General features: G+C 29.5%; 2 protein-coding genes across 12 annotated transcripts in view; one reads left to right on the top strand and one right to left on the bottom strand.

The window, feature by feature from the left end:
• The window catches only part of rg (A kinase anchor protein rugose), a 620520-nt gene that overhangs the window by 52988 nt on the left and 554559 nt on the right, over window positions 1-12973 (bottom strand). The gene's annotated exons all lie outside the window — the stretch shown is intronic.
• The window catches only part of LOC148302403 (trehalose transporter 1-like protein), a 56106-nt gene that overhangs the window by 36120 nt on the left and 7013 nt on the right, over window positions 1-12973 (top strand). Inside the window, exon 2 of the mRNA XM_088271665.1 lies at window positions 8226-8366. Within this exon, the coding sequence (XP_088127791.1) occupies window positions 8310-8366 (57 nt within the window). The 5' untranslated portion in view covers window positions 8226-8309. The remainder of the gene's footprint in view (window positions 1-8225; window positions 8367-12973) is intronic.

Below are 12973 nucleotides of genomic sequence, written 5' to 3'. Positions count from 1 at the left end.
TCTTGGCGGGAATCGAACCCGTGACGGTTGTTTCGCGCTCTAATGTGTACCCAACTAAGTCATAATGATTGAGATATCACCTCATCGATAAGATACGGTGCCCTTTGCACTATTTGGTACGGATAGGTATCATAAGTTGATAAGTTAATATTCTTGAAGGAATTGAAATTGTAAATTATTTATTGGACTTACAGCGTTTTGGCAATGCATTCTTAAATTATAATATTGATTGCATAATATTTATTGTAAAACACAAGCGTGTGAGCATATGCTAAATGGTGTGAACGATCAAAACATTATTTTTCTTAGTTATATTTATTTTATTGTTATACAGTAAGACAATAGTTAGTTAAATAAATATTATAGCTATAATGTTATTAGTTCAGTAATAAAATCATACCTTCGCCATTTTCTTATGGGGAGCGAAAGCATTAACGCTGAACAAGAGTTGTCCCGTAATGTTGGGACCTTAGGACGTTTGTGGGCACGGAATTTTACCGTCCGGCACTTCAGTTAGCATGATAAACGGATGAATGTCTTGGATTGGCTTGTGCTATTGTCTTTCTTTCTTCGGATCGGATTTCTTTCGTGCTCGATCGGTGTGCGTAAATTCGATCACGATCAACTCGGCTGTCCAAACTTAAAACACAGTAAGGGACATTTTTTTGTAGTACTTTTTTTTTGCATTTTTGGACTAAGTAGAATCTATTTATGTCCAAAAATGAAAAAAAAAACCTACTCCAAAAAAAATTTCTTACTGTGTTTTGAGTTTGGACAGCCGAACTGTCGTAGTGGCTTTTATTTTTCAAAATCGGACTGCCGGACGGTAAAATTCCGTGAAGTGCACAAGCTGCCTTAGGGATGAGGGAATATATACCCCATCTACTCCTACCCTGCCACAATTTAATTCCTACTTTCAAACACAAGCCTAGCTGGGCATTGATTTGAAGTAATTACCCCAATAATAAATAACGTTAAAAAAGTCTTTATTGTCATTTTTTTTTAAATCTCAACATAGATGAATCTCAACATATGGAAGTCTAGACATTTGCAGGGCTTACGACCGTCATAGGCTGGTTTGAGTGATTACTTTACACACGTGTGACATTCACCAATTCTACCCATGATTGAAAACCACACGACTGAATTTCGGAACCCTTAAATATACTGATCAAACCCGTGCCACAGTTCACGTGAGTTCACTACCACCATCTATGTTGGAATAGGGAAAGCTTTTATTAAACAAATACTTCTATTTGTATGTAAGGTCAGAAGGTATTGTTAATTTGAGTGATCGTCCTCGAGACGATTGTCGAATCTGCAGATATTTTTAATTAAAATATTTTGTTTAACCCTTTCAATACGATTTTTTTATTTTAATAATTCATGTAATATTTATGGCACAAAATAGTTATTTCTAATTTAATAAAAACCCTTATCCGCACCCAATGGTGCATAGGGCACTGCATCATATAAACGCAGTGTTATCTTGATCGTTTACACATGAAGGAAAGGTGATCAGCCCTCCGCTTCAGGTACCAGTCCAGGGTAATATTGATTAAATAATTCAGTGAAAAAAAATTACTTGTATTTATTTTACCCCCCTTGGGAATCGAACCCGGGACCTCCAGAACGGTAGCCGAGCGTGCTGACCATTACACTACGGAGGCGGACAAAATTATTTCTAATTTAGTTGAGAAAAAAAGATCATATTATTTATTGATTATTGAAAAATAATAATTGGGACATATTGTCCCAATAGTATTGGTGAATGGATCGTATGTGTCCTGACAGTATTTTATGTAGAAAAATAGTGGAGCATATAAAATATATGTTTCACTCATAAAACTCATAAAAACTATTGCTGCACACTAAATAAGTAAAATAAAATTATAAATAGCTTATTTGGCAGTTCCGAGCACAGCACATATCACTCACTCCTTTCAAGAACGTCATAAACAATCAAAAATCGTCAGTTTTCAGTTGTGCATGTTTTCGGAATGCCCAAAAAATGTACTATATCCCAGAAAAAGAGGCGTATTTTTAACAAAATATTTACCCGCTACAGGGCAGAAAGTGTTGTTTTTGCATTTTGAAGAAAAGGTTTTGTTTGATTTTTTTTTTGAAAAAACCTTCAGGGTTTACCTAAAAAGATCTGTTGCAAAGAAAAAAGTTTATATTATTTTTCATACATTGTATTATATTTTTAAACTTTAAAATCCTTCTCCTGAAAAATCGTTTTTTTTTATTTATGACGTTCTTGAAAGGAGTGAGCGATATAAAAACACAGTTAGTAATAAGCGTGACAGGTGTCAACTGTCAACTGCTAGCAACATCTAGATTGACAAAATTTTATAGAAAAAAAAACAGACAGCAAACAGCAACAACGAGCCTATGTCCGTACAGTACTAAAATTCCAGATCCCAATACATTTGTAAGCATTCAAATTATTTTAGTAATTATTAGAAATTCTCTGGGACAATATGTCACCACAGTATTGAAAGGGTTAAATCTGTAAATGAAGGACGCAGGTATTCTGAACCACACTGTATACTCGAAATATTTCATAATGTGTAATGTCGATTATCAAACGAGATATTTATACAAATAATTGTTGGCTCATTCAAGGCAATTTTCTTTTATTTCCGGCTGTCAGGACGCAGAAAAGAATCATAAAAAGTCATTCAAATCATTTCATTTCTATTGCGTATAATACGACAAATTATACACGGAAATGCATGAAAACATTTCGTCGGGCTGTCTGCAGAATGCGGTAACTACATTTTTTGATAAAATATACACGTGAAAAATAGGTAAAAAAATCATTTGATCATCTTTGTATTTTGTATTAACTAATTATACTTAGAAACCTATACCCTTATACCCTGTACTATGACTATTTATTTTGTATACCCACACACAGGCCATGCCTTTGTGGGATATTTTTTTGTATTAATTTTTATTTTTTATAAATATTTTTTGTTTTTGAATTTATGTAATGCAAAAGAATTTTAAATAAAGAAAAAAAAAATCTCCTTGGAATTTTTTTTGTACATCATGTTTTTGGTTTTTTTTTTAATGCCGAATTTTAGTGAAAATAAACGTTCAAATGGGATCATTAACATCTTACAAAAAGCAAAACATTACTAAATACCACCATTTCTTGAAATCTACTGTGACACGTGTTTCGATGCATTCCGGAGAATTGGTGAATGTCATGCGTGTGTAAAGTGATCACTTAAACCAGCCTATGACGGTCGTCAGCCCCGTAAATGCCTAAACTTCCATTTCTTTTTCATCTTTGATGAGATATCGAAAAATAAAACATAAAATACATAATTTAGATTTTATAAGTATACGACAAGGCAAATCGGTTTAGGTCAACCAACGCAGTTTTTTTTTCAATACGATCTACTTTTGAATGTTGACGGAATTTCTGTTGTCAAAACTAATTTTATGGAAAGGTTGTACAAATTTTATTTCCGATTCAAGTAGTTCTCCTTGTCATAAATAGATTCAGACAAAGTTGAAAACTGTTGATTTTCCAATTGAAGTATGGGTTTCTAGACATTTGTTTTTAAGGCCCGGCATTCGTTAAGTCGCATGCATTCTACCGGAGACCACCGGAGAGGTCACTTGTCTCCTCACGTCCGATTTAAAAAAAAATGTATATCGGATATTTGTTGTTTTTTAGAATGTATATAGAAAAAATAATTTTATATACTTTTCAATTCCATACCTCTTAATAACTCTTTTCTTTTCACAACCATATGATTATTTAGAAGAAAAAGTTACATACATATTTTGAATATTGAAAGTATTAACTGTGCGAATCATTGTAATATATTATTTGGAGAAAATAAGACTTTGTTTTTTGATTCACTCACTTTTTTATTTATTGAAAACTTACTAGTTTCGGCAAAAACCTGTTGCCCTCTTCAGGGTAACAGGCATACAAGAAACAGTGAACAAATTATTAACCTAATAATTTGTTCAGTTTCTTTTATATGTCTGTTTAGTTATAAAACAAACCATGAAGAGGGTAACAGGTTGTTGCCGATACTAGTTGGTTTTTAATACAAAAAAAGTAAGTGGATCAAAAAACAAAGTTTTTTTATTTCTCCAAATAATATAAAAATTTATATTTTTAATGCAAAAACGATGTTTTAAGAAAAAATCGATTACGTAAAATTTTACCTGGAAAAAATTAAAATGCGACGTAACGAATGGTGGGCCTTGATGGTAGAGTGTGGTCTTAGTAATATTTTTCTTTCTTTTCGAAGTTTTCGATTGCATTGTTGTTTTATACATTTGGAATATTTTCATTGCTTTGCAAGCACTGTGAAATTAAAATTTTTTTAAATATGTTTATATTATCCACTGACACTTCGTGATGGAATTGCATTTTTAATATATTATTAGATTAAAACCAATATTTTTAGCTTTTCCACTTTATTTTTATTTGACCAGCGACCGGGTTTCGTCGTTACCGACATCATCAAACTGGAGTCTGATGATGTCGGTAACGACGAAACCCGGTCGCTGGTCAAATAAAAATAAAGTGGAAAAGCTAAAAATATTGGTTTTAATCTAATAATATATTATAAATATGTCTTTCAATTTGTATGTATGGGCGGGTACAGCTAATACAATTCCGAACAGAATAATTGAAACAAAACTTTTTTTTCGTATTTTTTACACCCTCTAAAAATGTTTTGAGGGTGTTCCTCGTGTTATGGACCAGGGCTGCTTCTTTCAGTGACTGAGACGATGAATAGCGAGAAGTATCATCCAATTCTACTGGAAAAGATACTACCGGAGATACAAAAACGAAGGTCAAATGGTAATGAAATATTTCAGCAGGATTTAACCCCCTGCCACAAATCCAAAAAAATTATGAAATTTTTCACGCAAAAACAATGAACTGTGTTGGAATGGTCAAGAATTTTGTCAGACATAATCCGAATTGAAAATCTATCGGCAATCTGTAAGAATCGGTTCTCTTAAATGGATTGTACTACGGTGGAAAAGCTCATTTTGTCCACAATATGGTTTCGAGACAAAAATATTGTATCAACGTGCCAAAGTCTTATATAATAGATGCCAAGAATGTTAAAATCATTGATTGAGCCCAAATGAGATCATATTAAATATTAATTTGTTTTATAACTAATAAACAAAAGATTTTACAAAACTCTTTACGAAAGTACAACAAAAAAGTTTTGTTTCAATTGATCTGTTCGATACTGTATGTTATACAATAAAACAGACTGTTTACAGAAATTGTAAACAATTCGAGAAATAAAAAAACATCAATAAATTGTATGTCTTATTCGATTTACGAGTAATATCACGATTTAGCATATCATTACTGTAACCTTGAATTGATGGTAAAATAATAAGTATGTTGTGTATTCATTTTTTGTAACACGTAACAGAGTGCATTCGTAAGCAGATGAGCACGAATATAAATGTATCATTAGCTATAATCTCGTTTTATAGGAATCCTTTAGTTGTCACAGAGTGATATATTTATCGTCAGATTATGTAAAACAAATACATCATCACACGTGCATTCAAATACGCCATACCTTCGATTAAAGAATGCACATTGCTTTGTTTAAAAAATATGTGATTTAAACAGAAAAAAATAAAATACATGTATAAGATCACTTTTTTGAGTTTATTAATGTAAACACAGATGTTCTCATCAACAGGTGAAAATACAGATTTAAAAAAATAAACTGTATTTTTTTACGTGTCATTTGAAAAAATATATATACCATATAAGTACCTACGACTCTATAGGGACAGGACTAGAAATCGCTATCTATATAAAATGTAAATGTTAGGTTCCTCAACAGCTAAAATAAACTAAAGTTATTCATCAATTGGTTTGAAAATTTATAACAACGTTGCATTTGATGTGGAATGCATCGAAACACGTGTCAAAATAAATGTACCTCGTGAAATTAAAATTAGAATGGACATGACCACAAAAACCACCGAATCAATTAATGAAATAAAAAAATAGTGTTTTTCGAGTCGGTTTATGGTCCTGTCATGGAGTGTGAGTTACAGATTCTAGTTTCGACCCCTACTCTGCTACAATTTGATCGTTCTTTGAAAAAAAAATCCACTGGGCTAAATATAATAATTAAATAAGGCAAAAAACAACATTTGAACTTTGATGCTTGCAAAAAATATTTTTATTATTGTTTCATAATTATTACGTTGTATATTTTTAGCAGGAGAGTTTACATAATACATATATGCCCGAATTCGCAAATTCTGATAAAAGTTTGTAGTGATTCATTTGTAGTGAATTCATACAAAAAGATTACTCGGATATTACCCCTGTATCTCACCTTATCTATGTCACTAGATTATCCCTCCTGTTCCCAACACAGATTAAAATAAAAACATATTGAATTAGTAAGAAGAAACAAAAATCCACTAAATGATCTGTAAACTTTGTACATAATGAGCAAGGTAAATAATTAATTCAATTCGCATCTAAAAAAAACAAAAAAAAACCCTATCCATATAAAATTATAATTGTTCTCGCAAATCACCATCGAAATGTACTCCATGTGCTCAAAATTGGTATAAACGCAACCCATTTCCTTTATTTAAATGTAATTCTCAACAACAAGTACAAATTTGGATATTTATTTGGATTTCCAAACAATTTTTTTTTATTCCTCCGTTTGTTGATAAACAGTGTCACAATGTTGGATTGATGGTAAAATAAATAGCTAACATAGATGGCTGTTGTGAACTCATATGTACTGAGTCATGAAATTGATCATACATATATCTAGGAGTTTAAAAAAATAGAGTAGTGTGGTTGTCAATCATGGGTAGAATGATATATTTCACGCTTATATATTGTACGATATATTGAAATATTACACGCGTATATAGTGATCAATTAATCAGCCTATGACAGGTAATAAGCCCTGTAAATACACAGAATTCCATATTCTTCGTCATGTATGTTGATTTAAAAAATGTAAAAATAAAATGTAAAAATACGGTATTTGAAAATGATGCGGAATACATCGAAACACGTGTCATAGTAGATTTTAAGAAATAGTGGTATTTACTAAGTAAAACATTAATTAAAAATGTAAAATTAACGCCTAAGTGGAGAAAAACCAGATATTTAGTATTTGGACACACTCAAAACGCTGTGAATATTTTTTTTTTAATTTGTCAGGTATCTTGAATAGATCCAACACCATATTGTTTTAATTTAATATCGAAGAGTTATTGTGCAACTGACATTATTGCGAAACGCGTTAGATAACAATAAATTGAACACTTATCCGACGCCGGATGAACACGATTTTAATTCGTGATGGAGTTACATAAATAATGCAAACAACAACATCCCAATTATACAAGTAAACCTCCTCCTTATTTTTTCTCTAACCCGAACTGAATGGTGCAAAAGGCATTGCGTCGGATTAATGCATTACTATCTTAAAATCGGGGCGAGGTTGGTTATAATTCTAACCAGTTTTTTTTTATTTAAGTTTTACCCATTAAAATCTGTTTGGACACGATGCATTCCGCATCATTTTAAACACCGTATGTGATGCGAACAAACCATGTGTCACAATAGATTTTAATATCTAGTGGCATTTACCAAGTAAAACTTACTTAAATATACTTAATGTGCTTAATTTTTTTTTTTGAAATTCAAAATGGATACGTCTTTATTTAAGAGACTTTGCTACAGATGTGAAAAATAGAGATTTTTATTAAAAAAAAAAAAAAAAAAAAAATATATATATATATATATATATATATATATATATATATATATATATATATATATATACATATATATATATATATATATATATATATATATATATATATATATATATATATATATATATATACATATATATATATATATATATATATATATATATATATATATATATATATATATATATATATATATAAATATATATATATATATATATATATATATATATATATATATATATATATATATATATATATATATATATATATATATATATATATATATATATATATATATTTTATTTTTTTTTTGCTGAATTTATATTGCAATTGAACAAACGACGCCAATTTCTTAGTCGAACGTCTACCTACTACACCATGGCGCCTACAATAGTTATTTAAATACATTTGTTTTTCAGTGTGAATTTTTTTATTTGTTTCAGATAATCATCTAAAAGTGTGTTCCATATCTAGGAAATCGAGAAGAAGGCTTTTACAGAGGTTGTTCCGTGAGTTGGCGCTGAGAGATGATAATATCTATCAAGAAAATATGGAAAATATGGCGATACGGAGATTTGTGCATGGTAAGGCTTTTAAATAAGTTTATTTACATTTTTTATTTATTGACATTCCTTGGAGGAACTGCATTTTATATGGTAAAATAACAGGTTTTTTCCAGATGTATTTTAATCGATTAGCGACCGGGTTTCGTCGTTCCCGAAATCATCAGACTGGTGATGACATCGGTAACGACGTCCCAATATTTTCAAGCCGAAAAAGATAAAAAAAAAACTTTTAAGAACAAGTATTCATAACAATATAAAAAAATAAAACCTTGGGAGATAAGGCCCAGCATTCGTTAAGTCGCAACTTAATTTTCTCTAAATCCAGGTAACATTTTAAGTAATTGATTTTTTTCTTAAAACACCGTTTTTGTATTGAAAATTTTTTTTTTCCTCGAAATAATTATATGGTTTTGAAAATAAAAGAGTTACCGAAAGGTTAAAAAAGTTTAAAAAAATTATATTTTTTTTTTCTACATATTCTAAAAAACAAAAGAATATCCAATATACATTATTTAAAAAAATCGGGCATGGAAAGTTGTGTCAACTCTACGACAGTCGGCTGGCGAATGGATTCTGTCTTGCTTTGTATCCCCTTAAATATGAAAGGTTGAAAATTATAAAAATCAAAATAACTTTAAGTCTAAATATTCATTTTGTCTCAGACAAACTTTTTGTAATTAAAAAAATATATAATTCCCTAACTAGTTGTAAATAAATGTTTTTCTGTCTGTTTGAATAAAACTACGTGGTAAAGCTTCATTCATTGTAAGGTGACACGTACGGATATCATAGGATGCATTTTACGGACAAGTAATCACTGTGACACTAAGTGCATACGCAGTTAAATACACACTATTGACTTGACAAAGTGATCACGATATGTCACGCGAATAATTCTAAGACTTTATTTAGATTTTTATTCACTTTTGTGCCAATCTCTCATAGTTTTTATTTTTATTTTTTAAAATAATATAAAGATGAGTACTTAATTGAAATAATCAATATATAATATACATGATAAGTCTGCTAACTATTTGAAAATAAGGATACATTTTTATTAGGAAAAGCGTTTAGTGCATTTTTTTAAAAGGACTAATTCACATAATACTTAAAGGTTTTTTTCTTATGGGTAAGAATATTTCATACGATAATTGCATAATACCAAAGTCTCATTTGAAAAAAAGCAGAGAAGTGTATTGAAATAATTAAATTTTTCAAGTTTGATTTTAATATTAACTTGGTACGTACCACTATTTAAATAGTGGTATTTACCAAGTAAAATTAAGATATATATTAATCATAAAAATAAATACTCTTATTAATGTGTTGCCGTATTACAATAATCATTTATTATTTGTTAAATATTCAAGAGAGAAGTGCGTTGAAATAATTAATTATCTTCAAATTGAATTTAACATTTACTTAGTAAATACACCACTGTTTAAGGTAATATTTACCAAGTAAATTTTGTAAATTAATCACTAAAATAAATGTTTTTATAACTATGGTGTCATTTTATAATTAGACGTTCATATCTTAATTGATAAATATTCAAGAGAAAAATGACTTGAAATAATTTCAGTCTAAATTGAATATATACTTACAACATTTTGAGTGTGTCCAAACACTTGTTCACACTCAAAATGTTGTAAATAAATTATCTGGTCAAATTATAAGCTTAAATAATAAAAATGAAAATGGTATTTTCTGGCGTTTCTCATGTGTGTGATTATAATCCAGGATTCGGACCTCACATACTAATATAAGAGTTTCTGCTTAGTAAAAAGCTTCTTTACATCTTACCAATAGATGTCTCTAGTGAAGTTTTAGTGATTCAAGAACAAGGTTTCTAAATTGGTTTATATATATAGAACTTCCAAGAATTTGAGTAGTGTGGTTGTCAATAATGGGTAGAATTGGTGAATGTTACACGTGTGTAAAGTGATCACTTAAACCAGCCTATGACGGTCGTCAGCCCCGTAAATGCCCAGACTTCCATATTCTTCTTCATTTTTGATGAGATGTATAAAGATAATATAATATATACTTAGTTAATAACCTGTTTAAAAAGTAGTATTTACAAATTATTTTTTAAAATTAATCATTTAAATAAATGTTTTTACTAGCGTGTTGCCGTATTGCAATCAGTCATTCATGTTTTGTTTGGTTCATATTAATATTAAATTTAAGTTTTACTTGGTAAATACCACATCAATTAATGAAACGGTATATATTCAAACTTTATTCAAATAAATGTGACAAAAAAACACGAAATCGTTTCTTCCAAGAATATTCTAGACAAAATATACTAGCATTATCATATGAATACACGGTTTGTCTACTACGAGTAGCAATGGCAGTAAACAAGAATAACGCTATACCCGTCCATGATCGTGAACTTGACCGAACGAACGTTACACGCGGAACATATAATGTTACGTGATTATGCAAGTTCTAACAATGAAAAGTACGGCCCCGACTATGATTAATTCTAATCCATTTATACAGGATGTTGCAACTTATTCTACCGCTCTGTGTTCACTCATGTACCATTGTTGTACGGCAAAATGACGGTAAAAGTTGAGTCGGAAATATTTAAAAGTGAAATGTGAACATATGTATGAACGAAATTTTACAGAAATCCGCCTTTGCGGAGCGCTTCCGTCCAAATAAAAAGTGCCGTAGATGACAAAAATTGAGTCGTTACTTCCTTGAATTATTACGAGATTCTTCTGTCATTTGAAATGATTTCTATAGAAATAATACTAATTGCATACAGCCTATCATGGAGTAGAATTGTGAATATTCACGTGTATAAAGTGATCACTTAAAGCAGCCTGCGATAGATCGTGAGCCCCATATATATATATATATATATATATATATATATATATATATATATATATATATATATATATATATATATATATATATATATATATATATATATATATATATATATATATATATATATATATATATATATATATATATATATATATATATATATGTATATATGTATATATATATATATATACACACAGACTTCTGTAATCTTCTTCATCTATGTATGAGTTTCCAAAATTTGAGTAGTGCGGTTGTCAATCCAGGGTAGTATGGTAAATGTTACACGTGTATAAATTAATCACCTGTTAATATAATACCCAGACTTACATATTCTTCTTCATCTATGTTAAGATGTGAAGAAAAAAATACATATAATGGAGAAAATTTCAAAATATTCTCTCCTGAGTAGTGGATAGGTACGTACCTAAAGTTTAAAAAAATGTATATTGGTATACTAAAATCACTGATCAATCATTTTACAGTATCTGTGAATTTTAAAGGGATGTTTATTAATTGAACTGTAATATGTTTTTTTTTAATTAAAAGGTTTAATTGTGACTAATGATATCTCGAGAATATCAATCTCTTAAAAATTTTAAACTATCGAGTATTTTAAAGAAATAAAAGGAAACAAATCCTATTGTTATATAAATACAATACAATATAATATTACGAATCGTTAATTTATTCACACGTTTAAAAAACATCCTGCTGCCGTCTGCCTCCGATGCCAAGTGATTTTTTCACTGTAATATTTATTCAATATTACCCTGGACTGGTACTTGAAGCGGAGGGCTGATCACCTTTCCTTCATGTATAAACAATCAAGATAACACTGCGTTCATATGAAGCAGTGCCCTATGCACCATTGGGGTGCGGATAAGGGTTTTATTATTATTATTATTATTATTAAAAAACATCGGTTGTTTTTTCGTAAAATTAAAATCTAAGAATTGCTCATATTAGTAGGCAGCTGCTGGTAAAAAACTGAATATCTTAGCGTGATTTTCTGGGAAACATACATATCTAAAATATGAACTAATTTGTAAAAACCTGAACAACATAGGCTAAGGAAACAAAGCCTTTAAATAGGAAACGATAGCAATAAGAGATATTACCGAGATATTTTCTTAGAATTGTAAGTGTCATTAAAACAAAGAAAAAATAACGGCTGAAGTGAAACAGCCTCTTTCAAAATCCCGGGAAAATACTGAATAATTGAATATAATTAAAAAAAAAGAATGTTTGTTTTCGTTTCTGTTTGAGGTATAAGTTTGTGTAGTTGTTTTTCTGATTGAGAACTTGTCTTCAGTAAAACAACAGAAAATAATAATAAAAAATCGAAAATTCCAAACAAATTATTTATGTAAACCATTATGCGTTGTATTGGATAGTTGATTTCATGACTGATAAGAATATTTTTTAATACAAATATTCATATTTCAATGTTATTTATTGTTTCCGCATTCACCTTGTGGTATGTCATGATTAGATTTCAAAAACAAAACACTTGTTTTATAACACATTAATAGTATAAAACTCAAGTTCACAAATATATTCAAGTGTTTTGATTTTTCTTATATTTTATATTTAATCCACATTTTAAATTAAGTACTTACTACGAGTAGACGAATTTAAATCGATTAATAAAAAGCGTAGGTACCTAGATAAAAGAAATTTTAGGAGTCAATAAGGTCCAAGAAGTTAAGGATGAGGTCTAGGTCATTTAAATTTAGAACGCGAACAGCCGCTCTAGAGGTCGGCCGTGCTTCTGCGTG

The sequence above is a fragment of the Brachycentrus maculatus genome, unplaced genomic scaffold (assembly GCF_059751285.1).
Source record: "Brachycentrus maculatus isolate JH-2025_06_01 unplaced genomic scaffold, ASM5975128v1 h1tg000454l, whole genome shotgun sequence".
NCBI lineage: Eukaryota > Metazoa > Arthropoda > Insecta > Trichoptera > Brachycentridae > Brachycentrus > Brachycentrus maculatus.
Note: the sequence above shows the minus strand (reverse complement) of the source record. Positions and strands in the feature narration are given on the sequence as shown.